This window comes from Acanthaster planci, linkage group LG19, assembly GCF_054643075.1.
Source record: "Acanthaster planci isolate LZ-2023a linkage group LG19, COTS_SCS, whole genome shotgun sequence".
NCBI classification, from domain to species: Eukaryota; Metazoa; Echinodermata; class Asteroidea; order Valvatida; family Acanthasteridae; genus Acanthaster; species Acanthaster planci.
In genome coordinates, this window is record NC_141795.1 from 5,920,730 (window position 1) to 5,946,484 (window position 25,755).

Here is a 25,755-nt window from a genome sequence, read left to right on the forward strand (position 1 = left end):
AAATTTGACAAGGGGTTAACCTTTTGATTTTATTCAAAATTGCCAATTTTATGAAAATTTCACCCTAAAACATTGACAAGGGGTTAACCTTTTGATTTAAGTTAAAATTGCCAATTTTATGAAAATTTCAGGAAAAACATTGACAAGGGGTTAACCTTGTGATTTAATTCCAAATTGCCAATTTTACAAAAATTTCACCCTAAAACACTGACAACGGGTTAACCTTGTGATTTTATTCAAAATCGACAATTTTATGAAAATTTCACCCTAAAACATTGACAAGGGGTTAACCTTGTGATTTTATTCAAAATTGCCAATTTTTTGAAAATTTCACCCTAAAACATTGACAAGGGGTTAACCTTGTGATTTTATTCAAAATTGCCAATTTTATGAAAATGTCAGGAAAAACATTGACAAGGGGTTAACCTTGTGATTTTATTCAAAATTGACAATTTTATGAAAATTTCACCCTAAAACATTGACAAGGGGTTAACCTTGTGATTTAAGTCAAAATTGCCAATTTCATAAAGAATTCACCCAAATCATCGACAAGAGGTTAACCTTGTGATTTATTCAAAATTGCCAATTTTATTAAAATTTCAGGCAAAACATTGACAAGGGTTTAACCTTGTGATTTTATTCAAAATTGCCAATTTTATGAAAATTTCAGGAAAAACATTGACAAGGGGTTAACCTTTTGATTTTATTCAAAATTGCCAATTTTACGAAAATTTCACCCTAAAACACTGACAACGGGTAAACCTTGTGATTTTATTCGAAATCGCCAATTTGACGAAAATTTCATCCCACATCGACAAGAGGTTAAGCTTATGATTTTATTCAAATTTTCCAATTTTATGAAAATTTCAGGAAAAACATTGAAAAGGGGTTAACCTTGTTATTTTATTCAAACTTGCAAATTTTATGAAAATTTCACCCTAAAATATTGACAAGGGGTTAACCTTGTGATTTAAGTAAAAATTGCCAATTTCATAAAAAAATTCACCCAAATCATCGACAAGAGGTTAACCTTGTGATTTTATTCAAAATTGCCAATTTTACGAAAATTTCACCTGAAAAAATTGATAAGGGGTTAACCTTATGATTTTATTCAAAATTGCTAATTTTATGAAAATTTCACCCTAAAACATTGGCAAAGTGGCGAACCGTGTGATTTTATTCAAAATTGCCAATTTTACGAAAATGTCACCCTAAAACACCAACAACGGGTAAACCTTGTGATTTTATTCGAAATCGCCAATTTCACGAAAATTTCATCCCACATCAACAAGAGGTTAAGCTTATGATTTTATTCAAAATTGATAATTTTATGAAAATTTCACCCTAAAACATTGGTAAGTGGCTAACCTTGTGATTTTATTAAAAATCGCCAATTTCATAAGAAATTCACCCAAAACATTGACAAGGGTTCAACCTAGTGATTTTATTCAAAATTGCCAATTTTATGACAATTTTACCCCAAAACTTTGACAAACCTTGTGATTTGTCAAAATTTCCTATTTTATGAAAATTTCATCCCACATCAACAAGAGTCAAGAGGTTAACCTGATGATTTTATTCAAAATTGCCAATTTTATGAAGATTTCACCCTACAAAATTGACAAGGGGTTAACCTTGTGATTTAAGTCAAAATTGCCAATTTTATGAAAATTTCACCAAAAACATCGACAAAGGGTTAACCTTGTGATTTTATTCAAAATCGCCAATTTTATGAAAATTTCACCAAAAACATCGACAAAGGGTTAACCTTGTGATTTTATTCAAAATCGCCAATTTTATGAAAATTTCACCCTAAAACATTTACAAGGGGTTAACCTTGTGGTTTTATTTAAAGTGCCAATTTCATGAAAATTTCACCCAAAACATCGACAAGGGGTAAACCTTGCAATTTTATCCAAAATTGCTAACTTTTGCAAATTTCACCAAAAAATCAACCACCCTTTCATTTGATGTTAATGAAAATAGCCCACATTTGTGATAATTTCACCCCAAAACATTGACATGGGTCAACCTTGTGATATTATGCAGAACTGCCAATTCTATGAAATGTTCACCCAAAACATTGATTAGGGGTTTACATGGTGATCTTGTTCAAAATTAGCAATTAATGAAAAGTTCAAAAAATTATGAACATTTCATTCAAAAAACATTGATGAGATTATAACCTTGTCATTTACTTGGAAATTGATAAACATTTCATCCCCAAAAAACATTGGCAAGGGGCTACACTTATATTTCTCCAAAAATGTCATCCGCATCTTGCAAGGGGTTTTCCTGGAGATTCTTTAAAAAGTGCACAGATATGAAAATGACATGCCAAACAAATCTCATAAAAATTTCATTTGGGTAAATATTGTTACCACCAAAAATCCCACTGGTGATCAATTCAATAAATCAGCCACAATTAAGCAAATTTCCCATTGAAAAGTCACTTTATTTCATCCGTTACACTGAAATGGTTCAAATTGAGTAGTAGTACAACACATGAGTAACGATCTTACAATGAAAAGAAAACTCTCATCCTTCTTCCCTTGAACCTTTCAAAAATCACCAAAAAAATCCAAATCATGAACACAAAACAATCAAGAGTCTACTGTGCCTGGTCTAATGCTAAGACAACTGATGTGATTTCAAACTTTCATTCATAGCGTAAATTTGCTGTAAATGAAAAGAATAAAGTGGCCTGGACCTACAAGTTGATTCAATGTAGGACATTTATTTCACACTTGGTTGTGGCAAGTGTATTTGTGAATTTCTCTACAGGAAATGCAGGCTGTAAATCAAGGGAAAAATGCAAGACCAGCCAACGGTCTAGGCAGTCCGATACTATAACCCGACACAAAATCATTCCTTACTGGAAATTCTTACTGCCCTAGTACCATAAATCCTGTGATCTCCCATCTTTCTGACATTACATGTACTTATAAAATGCTGAGATTCTTGAAGAAGCAAATCACAGACCCTGCTTAAAAGCCCAACTCTAACTAGAAAACGGAACAACTCATTAGAACGTGAATTATTATCCCCACTCTGACCTCTTCTCGTTTATTATCCCCACTCTGACCTCTTCTCTTGTTTATTATCCCCAATCTGACCTCTTCCCTTGTTTATTATCCCCACACTGACTTTTTAGTTGGTTTCATGTCTGTAAGTTTCACTTTAGTTGGTTTTTCTGTACAACATATGTATACTGACGTTTTTCCATCACAAGTATGGAAAGTCCAACCCAGAATAACAATCAAGTAATGTTGCAGTGCTGAAGGAAAAAAGAAAGCCACCATCTGGTCTACATAAACGGACCAAGTTTGCTTCAATACATATCTAAAAAGTGTGGTTAACTTAAACAGCTTTTGTGACACATGTAAACTTAAACTTCTGAACTAAATTATTGAATAAACTGCTGAAAAGGAAAGTGTAAAAGAGGTGGAGGGAAGAAGGGATGATATAAGGTTGTTGAATCAATTGGATCCATAGATTAAGATCATGTCAAAAATGTCTAGTTGATGAATTTTGTTTCTGTACATATGATAAACCAACCAATGGGAATCATTCATTCCAATTTTCTTAAACATTTTGTTAAAAGAATCGTGGCTTCAACACTCTGTGCATAAAATGTGACACGGAAAAAATCTGTAATTGACAAAGCACTCAATCTTTTTATTTTACGAACACCCCAAGTGCAACCTAAGTACAATAAACACAGAATGTCTCCAGGGAAAAGTGAAGAAAAGTGCACTTGTCTTCTGAAAATGGATTTAAAAAGTTCCAAAATGCTTCTTGAGATGAAGCTTTATGAATGACTCTGGAGGATCTTGTGAAAAAATCTCCAACCAACAAGGGTGATTTCTTTGGACAACTTCTTACTTTTTGATCATTCACTTCAGTATAAGAGGAAATTTCACTCAATACACTCAATACATCTTTCATTAATGTGTATTCAACTTGGAACTTGCAAAGGTCCCACATTATTCTTATTCAGACTCCCAAAAAGCTTATCTGTGCGTGCTTAAAATGTTTTCAACACTTGGACACCAACATGCCACTTTGAGATAAGTTACAATGAGAAACTTTATGCAAACCAGTCAGTACTACAGATTACATCCAATCTAAACCTAACCTACTCACAACTAAGGAAAAAAGTGACCTTAATCATATGAACTATATCATGGTAGGTCACGGGGAACTTGAAGCAAAGGACAGTGTTTCTCATCCATTCTGGGTTTAAATTGACACCATAAAAAGGCTGTTATGACTTCACAGTTGTTGACTCCTTATCACAGGATAAATAAAGCCCCAAATTTGACCAATTACAATATTAATCTTCCTTATGGTTCTTGAAGAAATCCCACAGGTTCCATCTCCATTTATTCTCAAATCCATTTAGAGAAGTACACAGGAATAGAACTTTTGTGTTTCTTTCCTTCCTTTTTCCCCTGATGAGACATGCTGTGCTATCAAAGAGGCAGTGAGAACCTACCCCCATACTATATCATTTAACATGTACAATTTTCAAAAAGTTTACATGATATAAGTTTGTTACATCTAGAGAGAGAAATAACAAGGAAGGCCTATCGAATGTTGAAACAAGTAGCTTATAGGTAGGTACATGGGCTACCGTTACCACAAGCAGCCCAAACACTTCTGTCACTAAATTCAATCCCCAACATTGCAATATAAAAATATTAAAAAGAAACATTTTTTTCCCTTTTTAGTGCATCATCGCTTTTCTACGAGTTACAACATTCAACAATTTTCGTGTCTTCCAATACAGTTAATGTTTTTCCCAACTTGTCTTAAATCTTAAGATATAATAACAATAATTCAAACTGTACAGCTTTGTCAAAAGAGAGGAAAAACAACAGAGGAAAGCAAAAATACACAGAAGGTATTTCATACAATTAACTAGTCCACACCTAATACAGGAAATGCTCCACTGTCTGCAATACCATTTACCACAAGAAGCCAAAATATCCATTCACTCTGCCAAACCCCTGAAACGGTCTGAAGAAGCAACTCCACTACCAACTAGTTTCTTTTTACTTACTTGTCATTCTAGCCACTACTTTGTGACTAAAAATAAAAAAGAAAAGAACATACATTGCTCCACAACAACTACTTATGAATTTCACTGTAACATTAGCCATGCGTAATTAAAAGAGCTTAACAGTTGCTAGGTAATTTTTTTTTGTTTACAGGGAGAGCTATAAAGTCTTTAACCATATAGAACTCTTTCTTGTTCAATTTGAATTAACACCCACAAGCCTACAGCATCCTTGGGCAGGCGGACAACACTTTTTTTTTTAATTCTTATAAGTTTTTCTTGACCCTTTGTAGACATACATACATACACATCTCAGCTATGCATAGCCATACAATCATACATTACAGAGATTGATCAGTTGATCATAAAGTTTTGGGGATTGAAAAATCCATGATGGTTACACTGTTAACGTACGTACAAGCCATCAAAACACGTTTCCAAGCGAGGCATAGACCAGCCTCCAACACAATATATAAACCAACAAAATATAAACAAAAAAGCAACAAGCCCAAACTATATCATATATCAATAATAAAGGTCACTTAAAAATGTACATAGATCCTATAGTTTTTACCTCATAGTTCACGTTAAAAGTTTTTAATGTACAGAGGATCAGACATGAACTACAAGCTAGTTGTTAATATTGTAATGAACATTATTACCAATGCTTCAAGCTGTATACATGCCATGCAGATCAGGGTAGATTTACAAGCAGGGAGTGCTTAACCATCCCCCAAACGAGGTATTAATTGTGCAATATGACAAACACACCCTTCAAAGGATCAAATAGTTTTTGAATCGGTTAGCGAATGGTTGGCTACAACTACGGAACCCACAAAATAAAAATTGCAAGATGGTAAATTTTGAGTAAATTGCACAATTCAGACAGCGCAAACAAACATTTGCTTCAAAAGCCACAAGGTTTTCTTGTTTTCTTTTTTGTTTTGGCTGGTATACCATACAGTACACTTCCAGGCTGAACGTAACTACCCAATGTGTGGCAAAACTAGTACAGCTATCATCCCAAGCACTACTTCACAGTATATGCACACCCAGATTCCAGACAATGTCTTGACCCCAGACAATAATCAAATGATGCAATACCAACACTGAACCATTATGTCATAGGTACCAGCCTATTGTGGGCAAGGATATTCAAAAGGTATCTCCCAAGATCAAATATATGTAAGCATAAACAGACCATGTTACAACCACAGCTCTTGGCAAAAACTTACGCAGAATTCACCAACAATCATTTTTTCCCTTTCCCCCCGATCTTTAGTCATAAACACAGCCTGAATCTTTCTACAAATAGAAGCCAAAAATGAGCAATATCTGTACTTTACCGTTGACCCACAAGAATGCTATACATCTGTTCACTTTCTACATTGCATCTTGAGCAAGCAAACTTCTTCCCTAGTAAATTGGAAAGCTGAAAGCAGCTGCACAAGTGAGACATCTTGGTTTTATCGTACCCAGGCAATTCCAGACAACCACTTCAACAAGTCAGGAATCATAAAATGCAGCTATGACCGGCATAGCCAAAATAATCCGTACAAAGACATCTGCTTCACTGATGAGAAATTAATTCCTTCTTTCACTCCAAGGAGAAATACACACATAATGAAATATGTGCTTTGATACCAGGCTGTATATCACTGATTTCTGTACAGAAGTAGTCTTCCTCTTGGCAAAATCACTACGCCAAGTTTTCAAGCTGTGAATTGAATTATTTGCACAACTAAACACCCTACCCAACCGCAGCTGTGAGTGCCAATTTACCAGACAACTTTGCCAAATCTTCTTTCACTGTGAACCAACTACCGGTAGAAGGCAGACCATGTCCAAACATTATGGATTCATCTAGAATTAACACATGGGTCTATTCAATCCACTAGCCCAGTGGTTGCAGCCCCTTTCCATATCTCGTCACAATCAACATACAAAAGCCTAGTGCATGACACGTATCCTTCGGCTGGTAACCAGCCCAATGCATGGCATGCACCCTTTAGCCAGTAACCAGCCTAATGCATGACATGCACTCTTCGGCTGGTAACCAGCTAAATGCTTGACATGCACCCTTTAGCTGGTAACCAGCCTAATGCATGACATGCACTCTTTGGCTGGTAACCAGCTAAATGCTTGACATGCACCCTTTAGCTGGTAACCAGCCCAATGCATGACATGCACTCTTCGGCTGGTAACCAGCTAAATGCTTGACATGCAACCTTTAGCTGCTAATTCTTACCCTCAGTGAAATCTGCCTGTGCATAGTAGAGATCTATGCTTCCCACTATTTGAATGACCATATTTGACTGTATACATATTGTACATCCATACACATTTAAGGCTGCAGTCAACACCTTTTCCACCATCAAAAACGAAAAAAAAGATCACAGCTTCCAAAGTTCAGAGAGCTAATATCTAAGGCTTAAAGAGAGAGCATAATTCAAAACTGTTAGAACCACTGGTTTACATTATTCTCACATGTAAATACCTATAGATTGTAATCAATATGAAGAGAGGAATTCTGTCTTACACAATGTACAAAAGAGGAGGGGGTTACAGTAGCGTTTTACTACTCATGCACCTGAGACAGTTGTCATGGCGACACTTTCCCTAGTATGCATCCACCTGCACAGAAACACATCTCAATTGCACTTTAGTCCAGTAATAATTTTTTCCCTGTTTGTTCCTGGTCAGTAGTCTCTTCTCTAGTGTTTGTGATTTCAGACAATTTCACAATAACATCACAATACTACATGTAGCCACACTTCTCCCCACTGTTTGATTTCACAGAAACTTTGGCAATAACTCCTTTAATTTTTTTGCAACTGTTTCCCCAATTACAAGGAGAGATCCAGAAGGGATATATATATATATATATATATATCCATTTCATAACGAAAGGACTTGTGCTCAAGACCCAAAATTGGGATATAGGGATCCTGAAATTTGAGGATTTTCAAAATGCTATGGTCAGAAACCTGTTTCTGTAATTTTTGGGATATAAGCCGCCTGGTGTATAAGCCGCAGCATGTAAAATCGGCATATTAAGATTGAAAGTTGCCATACAACCCACACCACAGTGCTGACATTCAACCATGAAGAACATCTTGCTGTGTGCTGAAGTGCCAATATAGCATGTATAGTATGTCAATGGTTTTGCTACACATGCAATCCTAATAAAAGTAGAAAGCAAACGTGTGAAAAATCTGCCGCAAGACCTTAGTTTGAGTCATCACATTGGAACCACTTGTGTTGTACATATGCTGCACGAGACGCGGCACCACTGTTATCACGCAAATCCAATTTACAACTAGCCTGATTGCTACCACACACCCATTCGTGGACAATCCAATCACTGACTCTTTCCGATAACCACGTGACCACAGGAAAAACCCCCGAAATTCTGAAGCATGTCACACTGAACACAATAGATGAAAAGATGACGATCTGCCACACGAAGGTAAACCGTTGAACATGTTGAAGCGAAGCGGTTGATTTTTATTAACGGCAGAAAGGAATCTTAGGTGTCAACAATAAAACAATCTTAGTAAAATGATTATTTGTATGCAAAAAATACACGAGATTGGATAAAAAGCAGGAAAGAATCACTAAAAGAACTTGCCACAGGGCAAGTAAACATGATAAAGTTTAAGATTACGTATATATCAAGTCGGTATGTGTTTCCTGACTCCGTGACTCAGGTAATTCCATTTGTAATGTAATTCGAATCTGGACAACTCGAATTTTTATTATTCGAGGTTTGGATTTTCAGATGTAAACGGCAAACAACGAAAACATAAGTGCGCCACCTGCACGTGTTATGCGTGGCCCGGGCGCGGCTTCACTTACTGACTTTATCCTTCAAAGTTTGCCATATAAGCCACCCGGGGTATAAGCCACAGAGACATTTTTCAGCGTGAGAATCAATGTATAAGCCGCGGCTTATATTCCAAAAATTACAGTATATATCATCGTTCCAAACCTTTCATGTTTGATGGGCTTTCTGTGCACTTCCTCCCCCCCCCTGAATAGTAAAAGTCCTGTTACCAAGAGGTATATAATTAGGTTTCGTGTCTTACATCAAATGGCAGAGAGACAAACGTTACATTTTCGGTTTTGAAACTCATTTAAAATTTATACATTGTTCCTTTAAAGTACACGGGGGCATACCACACACTTTGCTGTTCCGAATTCTGTACACTGTAGATGAGGACTGCCCTTTCAACCAAGCCCACGTAGCTTTGTGACAACCTATATGTATATTACCATCCTAACCTTTTGAGAGCCTGAACAACATTCCACATCGCTTTCACCTTTGTCTGTGGTTGTTAACTCTCTCTGCAGCACAGAAGGGTTGTGATTTGGTTGGTTTTCTCTTTCTTTCTCTGATTTAAGGGAAGATGAATGGGTATCATGGTCTATGATGCAGGGGAGGGGCCTGTATTGTTGGGGGGTGTGGGCGAATCCTTGCGAGGTGGCATTCTCTCGTTGACCTTGTCTAAGCCCTTGGCTTCAGCGAAGCCGCTGATCTTGTGAAAATCCATTGCTGGAGGAGGGAAGGAACGATACCAAGAGAAAACGAGACAAACTTAGTCACTGTACTTGTGTGAGGGTCAATCCCAGTATTGGGGATAACAACCTTTCTGAAAAGAACACAAATTATCCAGGATAGACAAGGAACTGAACAAATAAATTATTCTATAAAAACACCAAACCCAGGAGGAACCTATTAAAAACTAAGTTGGATGTGCAAGGATCTTTTATTAGTATGCAGAAGTGAAACTGTTTTTCAATATCCAAAAATTGTTTTTAATTCTTATGGACTGTATAATACAATAGCAATTAAGTTGAAACTCTTGTCTAGATGTAGGTCTTGAGACCTGAATCAAAGGAGAAATGTACATGCATGTCAACGTTGACTGAGGTAGCTAAGATGAGCCTCAACCTCGTTTTTAAATCCAATCCTTAACCTTTCAACCAAAGTTTGGACTTCTGAGCACACCTTAAACCTTGAAATGACAACAGTGTTGTTTGTTCCATGCCTCTTTAGTCCTTCCCTGAGTGGCTGAGAGGTCAACTCACCATTTTTGAGGGTATCTCTGCCTCCAGACAGGATGCCTGCTGGTAGCATACCCGTGGGTGTCAGTCCCTTCAGTGTTAACACTGTCTCACTCTCTTCTCTGAAAACAAACAAGTTTCAGTGGATGTTAATAATCACATTTTCTTCATTCAGCATAAAAATTTCAACTTTCCAGATATCTATTACTAAATGTTATTATTTCAGTCTTCAAATAAACAAACGGAGACATACTGACATCCTCTTTTTGCAGATTTGAGGACATCTCAACACATCTTGCCCTGACCTTTTTCATGTTACCAACTAGAGTACATTTCATTTCATCCTACCTGAGAACAGTGAAGACTCGTGCCATTTTGCCAATTGCTCTGATCTTGTTCCTGATGATTTCCTTGCGTGCTGCAGCCGAGGCAGCTGGAAGAGAAAGAGCATGACAAATCTAAGACAATGTACTTAACTCAAAATGAAAATAGGTACACTTTTCTCCCCTTTGAGAGCAACGGACATTAACACCTCTTCCTACATAGTAACTTCACTTTGAAGGTGTACATAACCAACTCTGCAACTTGATTTCATGATGTACAAAATAAAATATGGCACCAAAAAAAATTGATATGGCAGATAAAGATCATGTTTTCCAATAAATAAATTCACACATTTGAAAAATTGGTAACAGGGTTGTAAAGCTCTCCAATGCATTGAGTATTTATCTTTTGCACTCATTGGCAACAATTACATGATTATTTTTAACAACTTGTACAAGGTGCTAATTTTTTGCCAATGCAAATAATACTTGAAAGGCAGACTAGTGTGAACTGCATCAACACAAATTGGATGAGCTGACATCATATTCAAACACGTTCATTCTGCTGTTAAATTGTTCAACCATTCTTTTTCAAGCAAGGTGTCAGGTGATCACTTTCGGGTAGATGGCAATGATTCTTGCAAGCTGCATGAAACCGGTGAAACTCAAAACTGAACTTGATTATAATAGTTTTACACAATTCAAATTGAAATGGCTGACAATAATCATGTGCTGAAAAAACTGGCTTCAAACCAAAGACAACCTTGATGAAAAGAAACCTTTTTCTTCTGCCAAACAAGCTGTTGCTTGTAACTATACCTAAGAAGTTTACAATTAACTTGTTTTCAAGGCGATTTTGAGGTAGCTTGCCCACAATAGACGGAAGCAGGGTACAACTGTGGTAAAAGTACATTAGGGCTCAACTGAATCTTGTCTCCTCAAAGTGTTGGTTTTGTTTATTTCTTACAATTTTGGTTTCTGCTTTTCATCAGGTTTGATTTATTCTTGTTTTCTTGGGATTGGTGGAGTCCATTCTGCATTTTGCTACGGGTTCCAACCTGCAAGACCAGGCAACTACCTGGCAACAACCCAAGACCCTTGAAGCGACACTATGATGTGTCACAGTTACAGATCAGCCGCTCATAACCTGCACAACTTCCTGGATGAGATCATAAGAAAGACAGACTTCCTTCCGTTGGGGACTTGTCATCCGCCCCTCATGTCTCACAAGTCTGCTTGAATTGTTGCTATATTGAAAACTAGCTGAAGCCAATTGCTACATCTTAAATATTCCCAGATTTTGTGCACTCAAACTGAAGTAACTGCAACATTCTGAAACACGCCAAATTTGCTCCGGTAAAATTTTGCAACACTGAATGCTCTCCTTTTTCGGGGGGGAGGACTTTAATCATTTTATCACGACATCTTTCTACATTGAGGTTTCTGACCGATGCTAAGACACTATAAGACCACTGCATGAACTCAGGCCATGGGCAAGTTAAGGTGTTACCTGACAACATCCCACTGGATCAGCACACAATGAGCTCCCCTTTGCTCACACATATAGCAAGGATTGAGAGCCATCTGAACATGTACAAAGCAAGCAATCATGGTATTGCTACTGGGCAAATAACACCAGTGGCATTCAAGTTTGTATTCTCTCTGTCTGGTGTATTTTTGCCTAGAGCCACAAGTTTTTTCTGTCTGTCATTGCCAAAACAGTTGTCAATCCTCACAGAATAATTACATGATGCCTCAAACCGAGCTAAGAGAAACTTCGAGAAAGAGGTTCTGTTTCTTTTTTAGCGTGTCAGCACAACAGATATCTCAATGCCTACATCAAGAGAATACAAGTATGTTGACTACACCCATTTTCGATGGCTAGGTTTCTTTTCCTGGGCTTATCCATTTTTTTTCGGTGACACCAAGGCTGCTAAGAAATCCACCATAAATTTAAACCTGGATTTGCAATAACAGACAGGCATGATTAGTGATGTATGCTGGCCTCGGATGTCGATTCCTTGTATGTAGTAGAAAAGAGACACTGACAAGTGTAGGAAGTAATTACTGAAGCTGAAATGAATACCTTTGAAAATGTAGCAATGGTAATATCCTGAAGATATACAATGACACTATGCAGTGTGGCAAAGTTATATCATATTGGGACCAGCCTAATTCCCTGGCCCCCATGCATTACACTGTGGTACCTGGGACAGGCCTCAACCACAAGTTACAATGTACTAGACACTGGCAAGAAATTGGGACCAGGTCAAAACATTGGTACCCATGCACACCAAATGCAAGTGTAAATCTGCCAATAAAGTCTCACAGTAGCTTCAGGTGCCAGAAAATGTAGAAAGGTAGTAGATATGTCACATCACCAATGACTTGATCCGCTGAAAAGTACATGAATCTTCATTCATAATCCGCATGGACCAAAATTATAACATGTCTGGTACAAGTAATGGTGATCCAATTGGATTACTTCAACACACTGGGTACTTTAAAGGGTATTTCAATACACACGCACACGAGGGCGCTCTTTAGAAAACATGCACACACCAGAGTTTTTGAATGGAAGGGCTGGCTTACAAGTTTTCAAATGTGTAAAAACTGATGTCAAATGTCATTCACGGGAATAAGGACCTGATGTTTTAAAAATAACAATTTTTTCTCAGCTAAAAATAAAGTCAAGCAAAATGTCCAGTTGAAAAGAACTATGAAGATATCATTAAAATGAAGCACATAAAACTATTAGTATTAACAATATTAATACCAGGTGTTAATTCTCTGCATTAAACGAACAAATTCATTCTCAACATGAACAAAACAGGGTTAAAAATGTTGCTTCCAACTGCATGGTAACAAACTTCATGTTACAGTGGGTCAGCTGAAGATACAACCTTCATGAAGGGCCAAAAAGCGTGCTTAATCATGGCCAGAAAGCATAACTGAAGAGGTTAACAAATGGAGAAGGAAACCAACCATACACGACTTTTGGGGGGTTTGTCTTGTTGAAAGTTGAAGTAGCACATAAGAAAGGAATAGATACAAAGCTTGATTCAGGATTGAACAGGGACAAAGATAAGACAGCGTGTGACTGGACGGTAACTACCTTCAGAAGGAAAAGGGATAAAAAAACTTTGAGACAGATATTTCCCTTGAAAGAAATCAACCAGAGGAACCATTGAAAATAAAATGCAACTTTCACTAGGTTGATTTGTGTTCTATCGGAGATTTGAGAGCATTTGAAGTGAAATGTCCATATTGAGAACGAACTATTGTTTCAATACAACCAATGCGAGATTTTAATCTAAAAACCTAACGTCCAAAAAATTTCTTTACTTCAGGGTTTTCCCACGACTGTTACATGTTAATAGTGATTCCGTGCTTGACTTAATATTTGAAGCGATATGTTGGTTTCCCAACCACTTTGTCAAACCTTCTTGAGGAAGCTGGTGAAGGGGATGGGTGGAGAGAGCAACAGGTTTGGGGGAGGAGGGGTTCAAGCATTCTGCAAGTAGCAACAACTTACCATTGACTTTGACGGATGCATTGCGTTTGTGGATAGCTGTTTGCATGATAAAAGGGTGCGCACGTCCACAGAAAATGAATAAATTGTGTGTACAGGAGAAAAAAAATGTGTCGTCTACATACACGCAGAACATTCAAATTTACATCACAAAAGGATTTCACAAAAAAGCCTCTGATTGCAAGTGCTATGTAAGGGATACAGGCACTTGTTTAAAATGGATTCTTCCAGACCTGTAGTAATTTCAACTACAGAATTACAAAAACCGACAAATTGTCTTTGACACGTGGGGTAATTACCAGCTAAACTTTCACAAATGAAATATGCCTGTGGCTAGTGCTCTGCTCATTTCTGAATCATGAACCTGGTTTCTAGACATATGGGCCGACCACGCTGGCATTTTAAAGTGAACTGACGTTGCGTTACATCTTACAACGTACAGCTTCATTGACATTCAACCACCACCAGCCAGTTTGATTTTGCACTTGTGATAAGACCATGACATATCTGGGCTCAAGCTTTGTTTAAAAAAGGCAAGCACTCAACACAAGAACGACACTGGGGCTGGAGCTTCAGGGACACAGTAGGGGTGGAATGGGTAATACTATCCAACAACTTCCAATAACTGGATTACATAACTACCAAAAGCATCAGGGCTTTCAGTCTGAATTCAACAAATGCTCATTTTAAACAATATGGTTTTTACCCCTTAAATCTGGCAGACATCTTGGTCATGCACCCTGGAAGTACATGTACATTTACAAGTACAACCAACCATTTAATGGTTTATAGGCACCATACTGTAAGAATTTTAGCTTCCATGGGCAACCAAATTCGGGCTGCCCAATTCAAAAACAATGCAAACATTTCATACAAGCAACAGTCTCTACATGACTGGCTTTTTCCTGTGAACAAGGTTAAAAAAGTTTTGTCATCATGGCTGCCATCTGAAGTAAAAACTTCTCAGAATGAAGCTTTAAAATATATTTTAATTTAATACATTATCAGCTGGGCCAACAATTTCTCTTTGAATTACAACCCTGTAAGCATAATCTCTCAGTCAGCAGCTGTCAATGCTGAGTGCATACTTCAAGCATCAAGTTCTCCAAAGATTACTCTGTTACTCCTCAAAAGAGTTTGGCAAGAATGATACGAGATGAGTGTCTTTGAGTTCCACATCTGCTGTCTAAGGGTATTACGTATGGATTACATGTATAAAGGGTGCCTTGAGAGTGAATGAAGGGCATTTCCATACCATGTATATGATTGGTGTTTAAGTTGGTGGGACTAAACACATTACATGTATATAATGGTCACCATGGGGAACCTCAAAAGCTAATGTGAATAATACTGTACATGTACATGGGTTCTTAGCACTGGTCAAAGGGCAAACCAAGGAATGGGCCCTATAATGATTGCAATGTTCAACACTTTCTCGGTGGTTATGATGCTAAGAGTTAACATAATAGGCATAATAGGAGTGGGTGAATGGTTGGGTTCCTACCCATCACTACATTCTACAAGTACAATTTTTGAAGACATTTGACCATAAAAAAACATACAGTGCACTTGGAATTTGAGATATAAAATAACTCATTTTTTAATGGATACTTATGAGGGGGAAAAACTTAATAAGTGATGTGAAGTGATGTTTAAAAATTCTAAAAATGAAGGAGGAAATGGTTTGCATCAGGTATTTTTTTCTAGACTATGCAGGAATGGTGCTTTGTTCTGGAAGTGGGAAACTACTAGGGATTGTTGAGTATGGGTTGCTGTGTTTTTATGGAGAGACTGAGGTGGTCACAAAACACTAGCAATGGACTTACCCTGGTCAGCATTCTCCTCGCGACCTAAAGTAGGGGAATTGTGGGTCGAACAGACCAAGTAGGTACATGGTAAGTATGAATGAAATACAAAGGACTCTTGGGCAGAGTCTGAAGTTGGTTTGGGGAAATTTTGGTACGCTGGGGGGTTACATGTATACAAAACTTATCCAGAAATTTCTGTCTGAGCAGAATTTAGGGACAGACAATTTACAGCATTTGACATTTGACTGCATCAAAACAATGTTCAAACTTCACGCTGTGCAGGGAATTGTGCAGGATCAAATTTGTGAGGATTGGACACGGGTGATACACATGGTAAGCTACATGTAGCTGTCATTGACATCAATAACCATTTCTGCACACTAGGCAGGGTACATGTATGGGAAGGAGTGGGGAAGGTGTCGATTCTGGTTCTGACACTACCCAATACAAATAGCTACCTTCTTTGCGGAACAACCATGCTTTGTGGTAGGTTCACGTAAAGGTGGGTGGGGTCCAGGGTAAGGATTGGAAGGCCACAATTCACATTTTCACTCCACTTTTTGGCAACATCGATGATTTTGGTTTTGCTGTTATGTGTGCGAAAAATCTTGCCACAAAAAGAAAACATGAATTTTTTTTTATTCTGAAGTAATTATGGACCGCACTAAGGCACCTCTTCTTAAGAATCATAAGATGACTTCAATCTTAACCCTCTTTGAAACAACAGAACATAAAATCTTTGGTCTGTTTTACACGCCCAGCCTTAACAATACATTTCAATGACCTTGGCACTGCATGAGACAATATGCCACAGTCGAGCCAACCTAACGTAACATTCACGTTTACTTCCCACTAAATTTGTATATCAATGTGCATGTATTATGGATGGAAGTTTTGAACATTCAGAAAAATGATATTGAATGAACAAAGACTCATGGACCAGATCACATGTGCTTAACCCTATTGTGTGAAAACATACTTCTGAGTTTTACCATGTTACATAGACTGAGCAGGATTTCTGAAATCATGTAGATTGTTGTGAGTGCTTCAGGGATGAGATTGGATGAGAATAAAAGATCCATAAATCAAACATTGAAGGTTATGAGGAGGCCACATCAATGTAGGGTCTATGACATACATTTCTGTTTGCCTACTACAAGGCACTCCTTCACATTATCATTTGTACATGTGTGCGCTCAAACCACACTGTACCGAACTACACGTGCTATATAATCCCACCAAATTGCAGCAACCTCGTTTCCCCACGATCCGCGGGCCTCGTGCTACACAAAACTAGGGCAAGAAACTGGGGGTGAGTTTGTTTTGTTGCTGTGAAGACATTAGCGGGTCGGGGGCTGGTTTCTGATCCGTGCTGTGAGCTCGCCACCTGCACTGTGGCCAGTGGGAGCAGGTTGTATGGGCTGTCCATGCATGATTTGAAAAGAAATTTCCATTGGCAAAAGTTGCACATCAGTTTCATGTTTGTCTCGCTTTTTGCGCAAGATGTATCGCATTTTGCGATATGAATCCAGCTATTTCCATCACTGATGTTAACCTCAGGATATTCCAGAAAAAACATCCTGACAAATCTTACCCAAGGTACTTTGTTTAGTGGCAGTTTGGGGATTTTACTTCAGTGCTTTTTTCTGTGATGTCTTCCCTCATGGTTTGTTCAGGAAGAACTGGACTACTCCCCATTGCTATCTAATCATCTTATCCTACTTGTGCTAAAAAACACTGTTTCCCACCAAATCCTGAAAAAATGCTTGGACACAAAGCAACAACCTGGAAATATAGAGAAAGGTCCAAACATTCTCCAGGGTACAATTTCCTTACAAAGGACACTTGTTACCATGGAGACTTTCCATGGTAACTCCCACAATTTTATATTTTAGCACACTTGCATGTACATACTAAACCTGAACCAATATAAAAATCTTGAATGCAGCCCCAAATGGAATGCTCTTGCTACAATTAATGAGTAATTAGTAATGAATGACCTTTTCTTTGCCAAATAACGGCCCCATTACTTGTGGAAGTATGAAGAGTTAATATAAGGCACACAAGAGAATTGGGTAGAACTGTCTCTCTGAGCCTTTGAAAGGGAAAGGATTACTTGGAAAATCTCCAGTTATGACTATGATAGGGAACAACTTAATAGGCAGAGTTACAGAACAGGAGGCATTAAATTAACTCAATACTTAGGACGTCTTAGGAGTACTAAAACATATTTTAAAAAATCCATTCTGAGCAAGACAAAGATCCTCTACGACTTAAAGACAAGCAAAACAGGGTCAACAACCACACAGGTAACTTTGAAGGCAAGAAGGGTTTCAGTTTAAGTCAGCATCAAAAAAGGTTAAACTGCCAGATAGAACTTTAAAGCTGAGGTTTCATTTTGGGAATGAGTTATAAGCCTGGCGAGCAGGCAGTTGGTATTCTGATACGTGTACATGCTTACTAACCCTAGTGAATGCCTGTAGTTAAAAAAAACTGAAATCTGACTTCAATTTCTACAACTACTCAACTTTATTGAGAACCTCTTTGGAATCAAGAAGCTTATTAATACTCGTCATTCCTGCAAAATTCTCAGAGTCATACCATCTGATTTTTCTTATTCTTAAAAACGTAAACCTTATGGGATGATTTAATAAGCCAAGTCACCATACAGAGACAATACAGAACTCCTACACTTGTAGACAAATCAACATTAGGCAATAATCAGCTAGGGAGTTGCATATAATTATGCAGTACTCAACCTGACACACGACCACACCCCTTAGTAAACATTACCCTCTTGATCAGTGTGTGCAAATGAACAGGAAACTTTTATAAGAAAACATCAAACCATGTCCATTAAAAAAGTGTGGACTGCAGATGACCAAAGGCAAGGAGGATAGCAAGGGTAGGGAAATGCTGCTAGACAGCTGACAAACTAACAGACAGGGAGGAGACTATCAGTCGACACAAGTCACCTCAACAGTAAACCTAAAAATATGTCAGGACTTCAAGTCATTCCAATCCTGTAAAATTGTGCGAGTTTCTCTCGGTAATGATTTGCAAGAACCCTCAAAAGCTCAAGTGACCTATAAATCAGTTTCACCTACAAGGAGGCAAGAAAATAATCCAGATGGGTTCTCAAGAGTGTTGAACATGGACACAACAGAAATTGGAAATTACAAATAAATGCAGGTAGGACCAACTGCAACATTAGCCAAACTTAAAGAAAAGAAGAGGAAGTGTCTACAAGAGAAGGAATACATCACTTGTAAAATGTACTTTGGCAAATTCTGAACAATGTCTGCACACTGTAAGGCATGCAAGGTACCACAGACTCGTTACCTTGGTCAAGGTGTTGGATGACAACTGCTCATTTTTCTATTTATCTGCTTGTACCTGGAATGGTACTGCGTGTATACAAAATCAATACTGCGACACTTGGTGCACCAATCTACTGACATGCATGGGTTACTGGAAGGAGCATGGAGGTTGGTTACCATACGCAAAGTGTGCAAGGCCTTGCACTTCTGCTAATGATGTGATTGTAAGCACAGAAGCCAGCACATTTTCTGTATGGTAACAAGCATCTCCCGAGACAAGAGCAAGTCCAGGGAATCGGTTTCCATTCTCACCTTCCTGGGTGCATTCGTTGTCATCTTGGTCGTCATCTGAGCAGATGTTCAAGATGTTAACCAACATCTCCGTAACTGTAAGGTGAAACAGTGGACTTATACAAATGATCAAGAACGAGTCGAGCAAAGGGTGGCCAAGAAAACTGTGGATAAAAATAACTAGGGGAAAAAAACTTCTGGATTTTGTGGAAATTGAGTTTCAGTTCCAAGAAGATATGGATAGAGCTTCTAGCAAAACTGTAGCAACATCTTGGCTATGCTAAATTCTCAAGAACTGACGAGAGAAAAAATAAGCGCATCAATTAAAAAACAAAAAAAAGGGGTTTTGAATTCTTGAATATAAATGGCACAATATTTGAACTCAAGAGGAAAACTAGGAAAAGGTGTACGGTGTATAAGATAATACAGGGACCTCTAACCAGACTACATGACATGTGAACTTGTACTCACTGGTATCCACACTGTTTTCACATTAAAGTTTACACAATTAAAGAAAGTGAGGGAACAGTGCATTCACAAACGATATTGTTTATGTCTGTTTGACAGTAGACCTATCGTCTTCTTAACTTCAGACCTTGTTTCTGTGGATAAATTCCGTAAGACAGAGATATGGCAAAACAATTGGTGACTGCTGTGATGTGGGATATGACGTTTATCAATACCTGAGGGACGCATAGCACCTCAAGGCAAAAAAATTTAATGACAAGAGGATCAAATCTGAAATCATCATAAGAAAGGAAAATACTCTGCCTGATTCAAGTTGCTTGGTGAATTTTACAAACTCTGGAAAAATGCCAAAATGAGTAGGAATGGAAGCTTTTGCTAGGCTGGCAGATTACATTTTCGGTACTGTCAGGAAAATCTATCTTAAGATTATTCCTGCAAATACTGTAGCTGAGACACCAGACAGCGTTATTTCCTACCCTTCTCTCCTACAAACGGCAAGGACCATGTGAAGACATCCATGAAGTTGGGCAGCCAGTAGGGATGGGGCGAACAGTTGAACTGCCGAATGTTCATCACATTGTTTTCATATTTCAACACAGCAGCTGTAAAGTTCGTAAGTGGATAGAAAAATGAGAATAAGTGTGGAAGCCTTTCCATGAGTGTTACACCAGTGTGGAAAAACCCAATAAAACAACAGAAACTATTTTCTCACATTTCTGATGACAGACAGACTTTTGCCAACATTCAACATTGAACGTGTTGATGCATCACAAGTAAAAAATTCAGACTGACAACTTCAACATTTCAGAAATCTTGCTCTATGTAGTTCACATTATCCACCTCGGGTTCGCCATCGACAAACAGAAATTAGATTACAAAGAGAAAATTGGAAGTCGATGATGGTAGTTTGAATTTCAGGAACGAAAACGTGACCTGCAAAATCAAACTGTAATTATCTCTGCTCAGCATTCTGAAAATGTGAATATGAATCCTCACGTTTGCCAAATGGAATATTAAGATCATGATAAGAGGCATACCTTTGTTGTTGTAAACATCCAGATAGTTGGGTGCCGAGAAAAGAGTGATGAGTACAGGGAAACCTGTTGCTTGACTTTTCTTGTACATGCGATACCTGCAGAAAAATAGATGGAAGCAGAGAAGTGGACCATTAATTAAAGTACAAATCAATCTAATTTGCATTATCCAAATAACTACTTGACCTGACTCGGGAACAATGACCTTGATGATGTAATAGATATTCTCATGAATGTGACACGCTGATCAGCATGAAAACTAATGCACTTCCTGCCTGAAATGAGCTCAAGTAAACATTTGTGAATGATAGTTGGAAGTGCCAAGAGTAATAGACAACAAGATTGCCAGAGTCCACCATTAGAAAACCTACATGTACAAGACTCCTCTAGTTAATCATGAACCATGCATCCATAAAACTCCTGAACTCAATGTAAGACTGCTAGACAAGCTTCCTTCATCAGATACTGATTCAAGTAATGATTTTATCCAAGATGTGGAATCAAATGCAGGTGTTTTCAGCATACATGTACAAAGCTAGTTTCTTCAAAGAAAGTCACTGTCCAAGTTAAAGTGAGCGGTGGTGTGCAAGAAACACCTCAGCCTTCCCGACAACATCTTTGGAGCTGACAGCTGACTTCCACATCAAACTACCAGTTTTCCCACAGTGGCCTAATGTCAACACAACAAACACGTACAGTACTCCTGCAAATGACTTCAGGGCTATGCTAACATTTACACTTAAATGGGACGCACCGTTCATTTCATTTGTTTCTTGTTTACTTCTCTTATTTCTACTTGGGAATATCCTAAAGATTCTTGGAAATGCCTCCTCAAACAATTTCAATGAAAAGAAAATTCCAACAAGTGTTTGGACCAACTCCATCATCTATTTTAAGCCCATATCGGTTGCCTTGATCTGTTTTGGTAGGGTGGTAGTTGAATGGAATAACTTCCATTTATTTCTCTATCATTTGGTCTTTCGATACTGGTGGGTTAAATTCTTGGGTGATTCCAAGCTTCTGTGGAATTGTTTTTGAAAGAAAAACAGAATTTTAAATCTTCCAATGATACATATTCCCCTCATAGAATACATATACCACTTGTGAAAAATATCAATTCTCAGACAGGAACTTTTGAGAGAGCCAGGAAATGTTACACAATCCTGTTAAGAATTTTTCTCTTTTTTCATTAGAAAACATAGCCTTTCAGGTCAAAAACAACGCAAATGGACAGAAGTGGTCCTTCCTTTTTAAAATTTGTAACAAGTTTAAAGCATGTAAGGAAGCAAACATTTCCAAGAACAGTCATTTGGACATGCTTCTTGATAAAAAGTAACTGGATATCATGTTGTCACACTAAAGCAACAGAAACTGACAAGGACACAGGCTATTTGGACATAAAGGTCATTTCTTGGAGGAAGGGAGAAAGAAAGGTTGACGGGAATTGCAATGACAAGTCAAATACACTTTCCCTTTGTATGGATAATAAGAAAACACCCACACTTGCCAAAGATATTATCCCAAATAACTCCCACATATAGCTTTTACATATCATCATATCACCTTGCACTGCAGCAATGTGCCTGCATATTAATACTATTGAAATATTGTTCAGTGCGCGAATGTGCCTATGAAACAAAACTGTTCTCAAATCCTTTGAATTAAAATAGTAATTTCAATAATTTTTGTGTGTGATACATGAAACAACAGAAGTGATCTCCGCAACTACGTGTATATGCCAGTGATCAAACCTGGTGGAAATTATGGTACCTTTGAAATTTCCCCTACAAGTACAAACTCAAGATTTCCCTTTGAAGGTGGAATTCTGAGTTTTATTCATTTATATGTACCCGTACATTAAACTGGACTGGAATCATATGCCTATCATGAAACCTTCCAACAGCACCTCCTGCCAGGTTGTTTCATAATAAAATGTCTCCTTTCTTGAAATTCCACATCAATTCTAACTATATCTGCATCAATCCCACAATGCCATTGTTCAGGTTCACAGTACTAGTAGTTCCTAGCTTCCCGGTTCCCAGCCCAGGTTTGCAGCAATGCTCAGCTACCTGATTCCCTGCATAGGGTAGGTCAAATCATTGGAGTCTGCACAGCTTGGGCTGAAAAAACATCAGCCAGATACCAGTTGAGGGATGATCTCAAACATCTCAACATGACGCCAAGGGCTCACTATAGGACCACAATAAGCACTGCCCCTTCATATCCCACAAAGGAGTTGAAGTCACCAATTAAAGTTATCTACAAGTACCTGAACAGTCTCAAATCCAATGATTTTCATGCAATTTGTCACACATCCCTGAGGGTTCAGGCCACACAAACAATCCAATGCAATGTTCTACACCTCTATCACAAACCCTTTCTACACCATTTGAGGTACTGACGATGGCAAGGTTAGCTTTTAATTGTAACAGTTTTCTGAGACATTTCATGAATCATGGACAGACCCTAACGGATGTCTCACAAGTCCAACATCATGCTGGCAAGCCAAGGACATTACAAAGCTATTTGAGCAGATGATGGTATGGCATGTTAACCCACATGCACACAGTTAGATCAATATTTAGTTCAAAGGTCACAGCACTATTGTGACAGCTTGTAACCATCATGAAGTCTGACAGACTACCTCTGACACAAAACAGGCAGGGGCCTCTGATGTCACAATTACACCACTCTGACCCATTTGCATCAGGTTGGGAATCTAACCATCGTGATCCAAGCTGAAAATCTACCAGAAACATTGCATCTGTACTGTCCCCATCTTGACTTCATTACATATAGAATAGCACATGATTCTTGGAGAAACACGCATCCAGTATAAAACATTGGCCACGGTTGTCTCACAGCTGTGTTGCACATGTAATTCCTAGGATAAATGCCAAAGAATATTAGACTTGACCAAGTCAGGATCCTCTGTGATGTCTGTGGTTATGTTATTGATCTCCATTGTAATATGGATGAATGGTTTATACTTCGGATATGGAGGCTGGGCGGCGTTACTTACTTTCCGCCCTCATGTGTTCAATTATTGATTAGAATTCAGAAATGCCAACTTGACACATCTGACAGCCATTTGCACACAGCGAATCAGCTCATCTCCCACAACAGGTAGCAGCCAATCAAATTGCCGGATTTGTTTTTACATCGTTAATACCTGCATTATAATAAACAAGTCTGACTACTTGGATTGCTGAAATTCCAAGTCTGACAACTTCGATTGGTGGATTATGCAAGATCATATTGTTCCTGTGCAATTATGAATAACTACATATCAACGACTGGGAGGGGTTCGATTGGCTTATCCGTCAAGTCGGACTTACTGACTGGTGTACATGTAGGACACACCTTGTACAATAAAGGCTATCAAGTAAGGTGCCTAAGAGTTATGCAACAGCCTGAGTGCGATGATCATGTAATGTGTACAGGTATTACTGAATTCATTTGCTAGTGTGTATCCACCGACCCCTAGACAACTGGGGTGAACCACCCACATGGGGTATGTTGGAGAAACACAAAAGGCTCAAAAACATTCAACAGTTTCTATTGAAATTATTACTTTAATTACACAAACCATTACTCATCCTTTTTGACAATCATGATTTAATTCTGACAAAAAATGCTTAAAAATTCAAACAAAGTAGGTTGATGTTTATGTAAATGTGTGTAGAGTATTTATAACTCACAAAGTAGTGCATCCAAATGTTGACCCTCAAAAGGATAGCTACAGTTTTTTCTGGGCAAACTGGTGGCTCTACATGCCAGTGATGAACACCACTTTATTTATCAGTATTATTTGTTGAAAGTGTTTCCTCCAGTAATTCTAGGAAGTCACAGGAAGAGGCGACAGATCAAAAATGGCAAGGGTTCGACTCACTGTATGAGACAGTTGCATTTCAATGAAGACTAAATATAGAGCCGAGTGAAATGTCTTCTCTGATAAGTCAATTTACCTTTTCCCACGAGTTCCCCAGTGCATCAAAGTGGAATCTACATGCATAATGTAAGAATTGGAATGAGTTTGCTATTTCCAAGCAGGATATGAAAGCCGTTTTAATAATCTTCAGAATATTCATCTGACATTTACGTATATTTAAGCTTTCAAACCCCAAAATTACAGGCTGTGGAAATGAACAAATCAGACATTTTTATCAGAGTTGATGTAAATGTAAGGCCCCTATAAAAGTACCCGTACGAGAAGGACTGAGAAGCTAGGCTCCTAGCTTCCTACATAATCCTACATAATCCCATAGAATCTAACAACATTCAACAGAACCTGGCAACAGTAATGTGTGAAGAATGTCCAACAAAATCTGACATCAATATGTTGAGCATAAACCATCCAACAAAACCAAACGCTAGCAAACAACACAGTCCTTCAATCTGTCAGCAAGAGCTTATAAAACAACTTGACTGCTCAACTGGCCTGGGTTGCAAATTTAAACACTGAAATGCAAACTAGGGAGCTTCCAGCACTTTGAGACAATCGATTGGAAATACCAAAATTGTTTGTCTGTTGTTTTTCATTTGACATCTGTTGCACAGTTACAGTCATAAATAACAAGCACGATCAAAATTAAATTAACGCAGCTGATTGTAATACAAAATATCAATAATCTACTGTAAATTGATTGAAAAGAGTACCCTGACTCTAGCAATAACTCATGAAGATTGAGACGATATAACTTTCATCAAACTGTTGCCTTGTTTCTTAGTGCAGAGCACAAGTAAAAATTTTGTCAGGGAAGGAATCAAAACATTTGCACTGATTTTTAATCGCACTGTGCAACTTATTTCACAGAGGTTAACGTGAGGAAAATAACTGAAAACAAGGC

At 38.0% G+C, this 25,755-nt stretch overlaps 1 protein-coding gene across 1 annotated transcript; it reads right to left on the minus strand.

Moving 5' to 3' along the window:
* Positions 1–7,653: 7,653 nt before the first annotated feature.
* Positions 7,654–21,295, minus strand: LOC147795984 (serine/threonine-protein phosphatase 2B catalytic subunit 2-like). The gene is made up of 9 exons (XM_087129863.1): positions 21,277–21,295; positions 20,909–21,003; positions 20,348–20,473; positions 19,425–19,499; positions 15,811–15,834; positions 13,988–14,023; positions 10,478–10,562; positions 10,154–10,251; positions 7,654–9,617 (listed from the first exon to the last, which is right to left on the minus strand). Coding segments are annotated over exons 1-9 (669 nt in total). The 5' UTR covers positions 21,279–21,295; the 3' UTR covers positions 7,654–9,489.
* Positions 21,296–25,755: the final 4,460 nt, after the last annotated feature.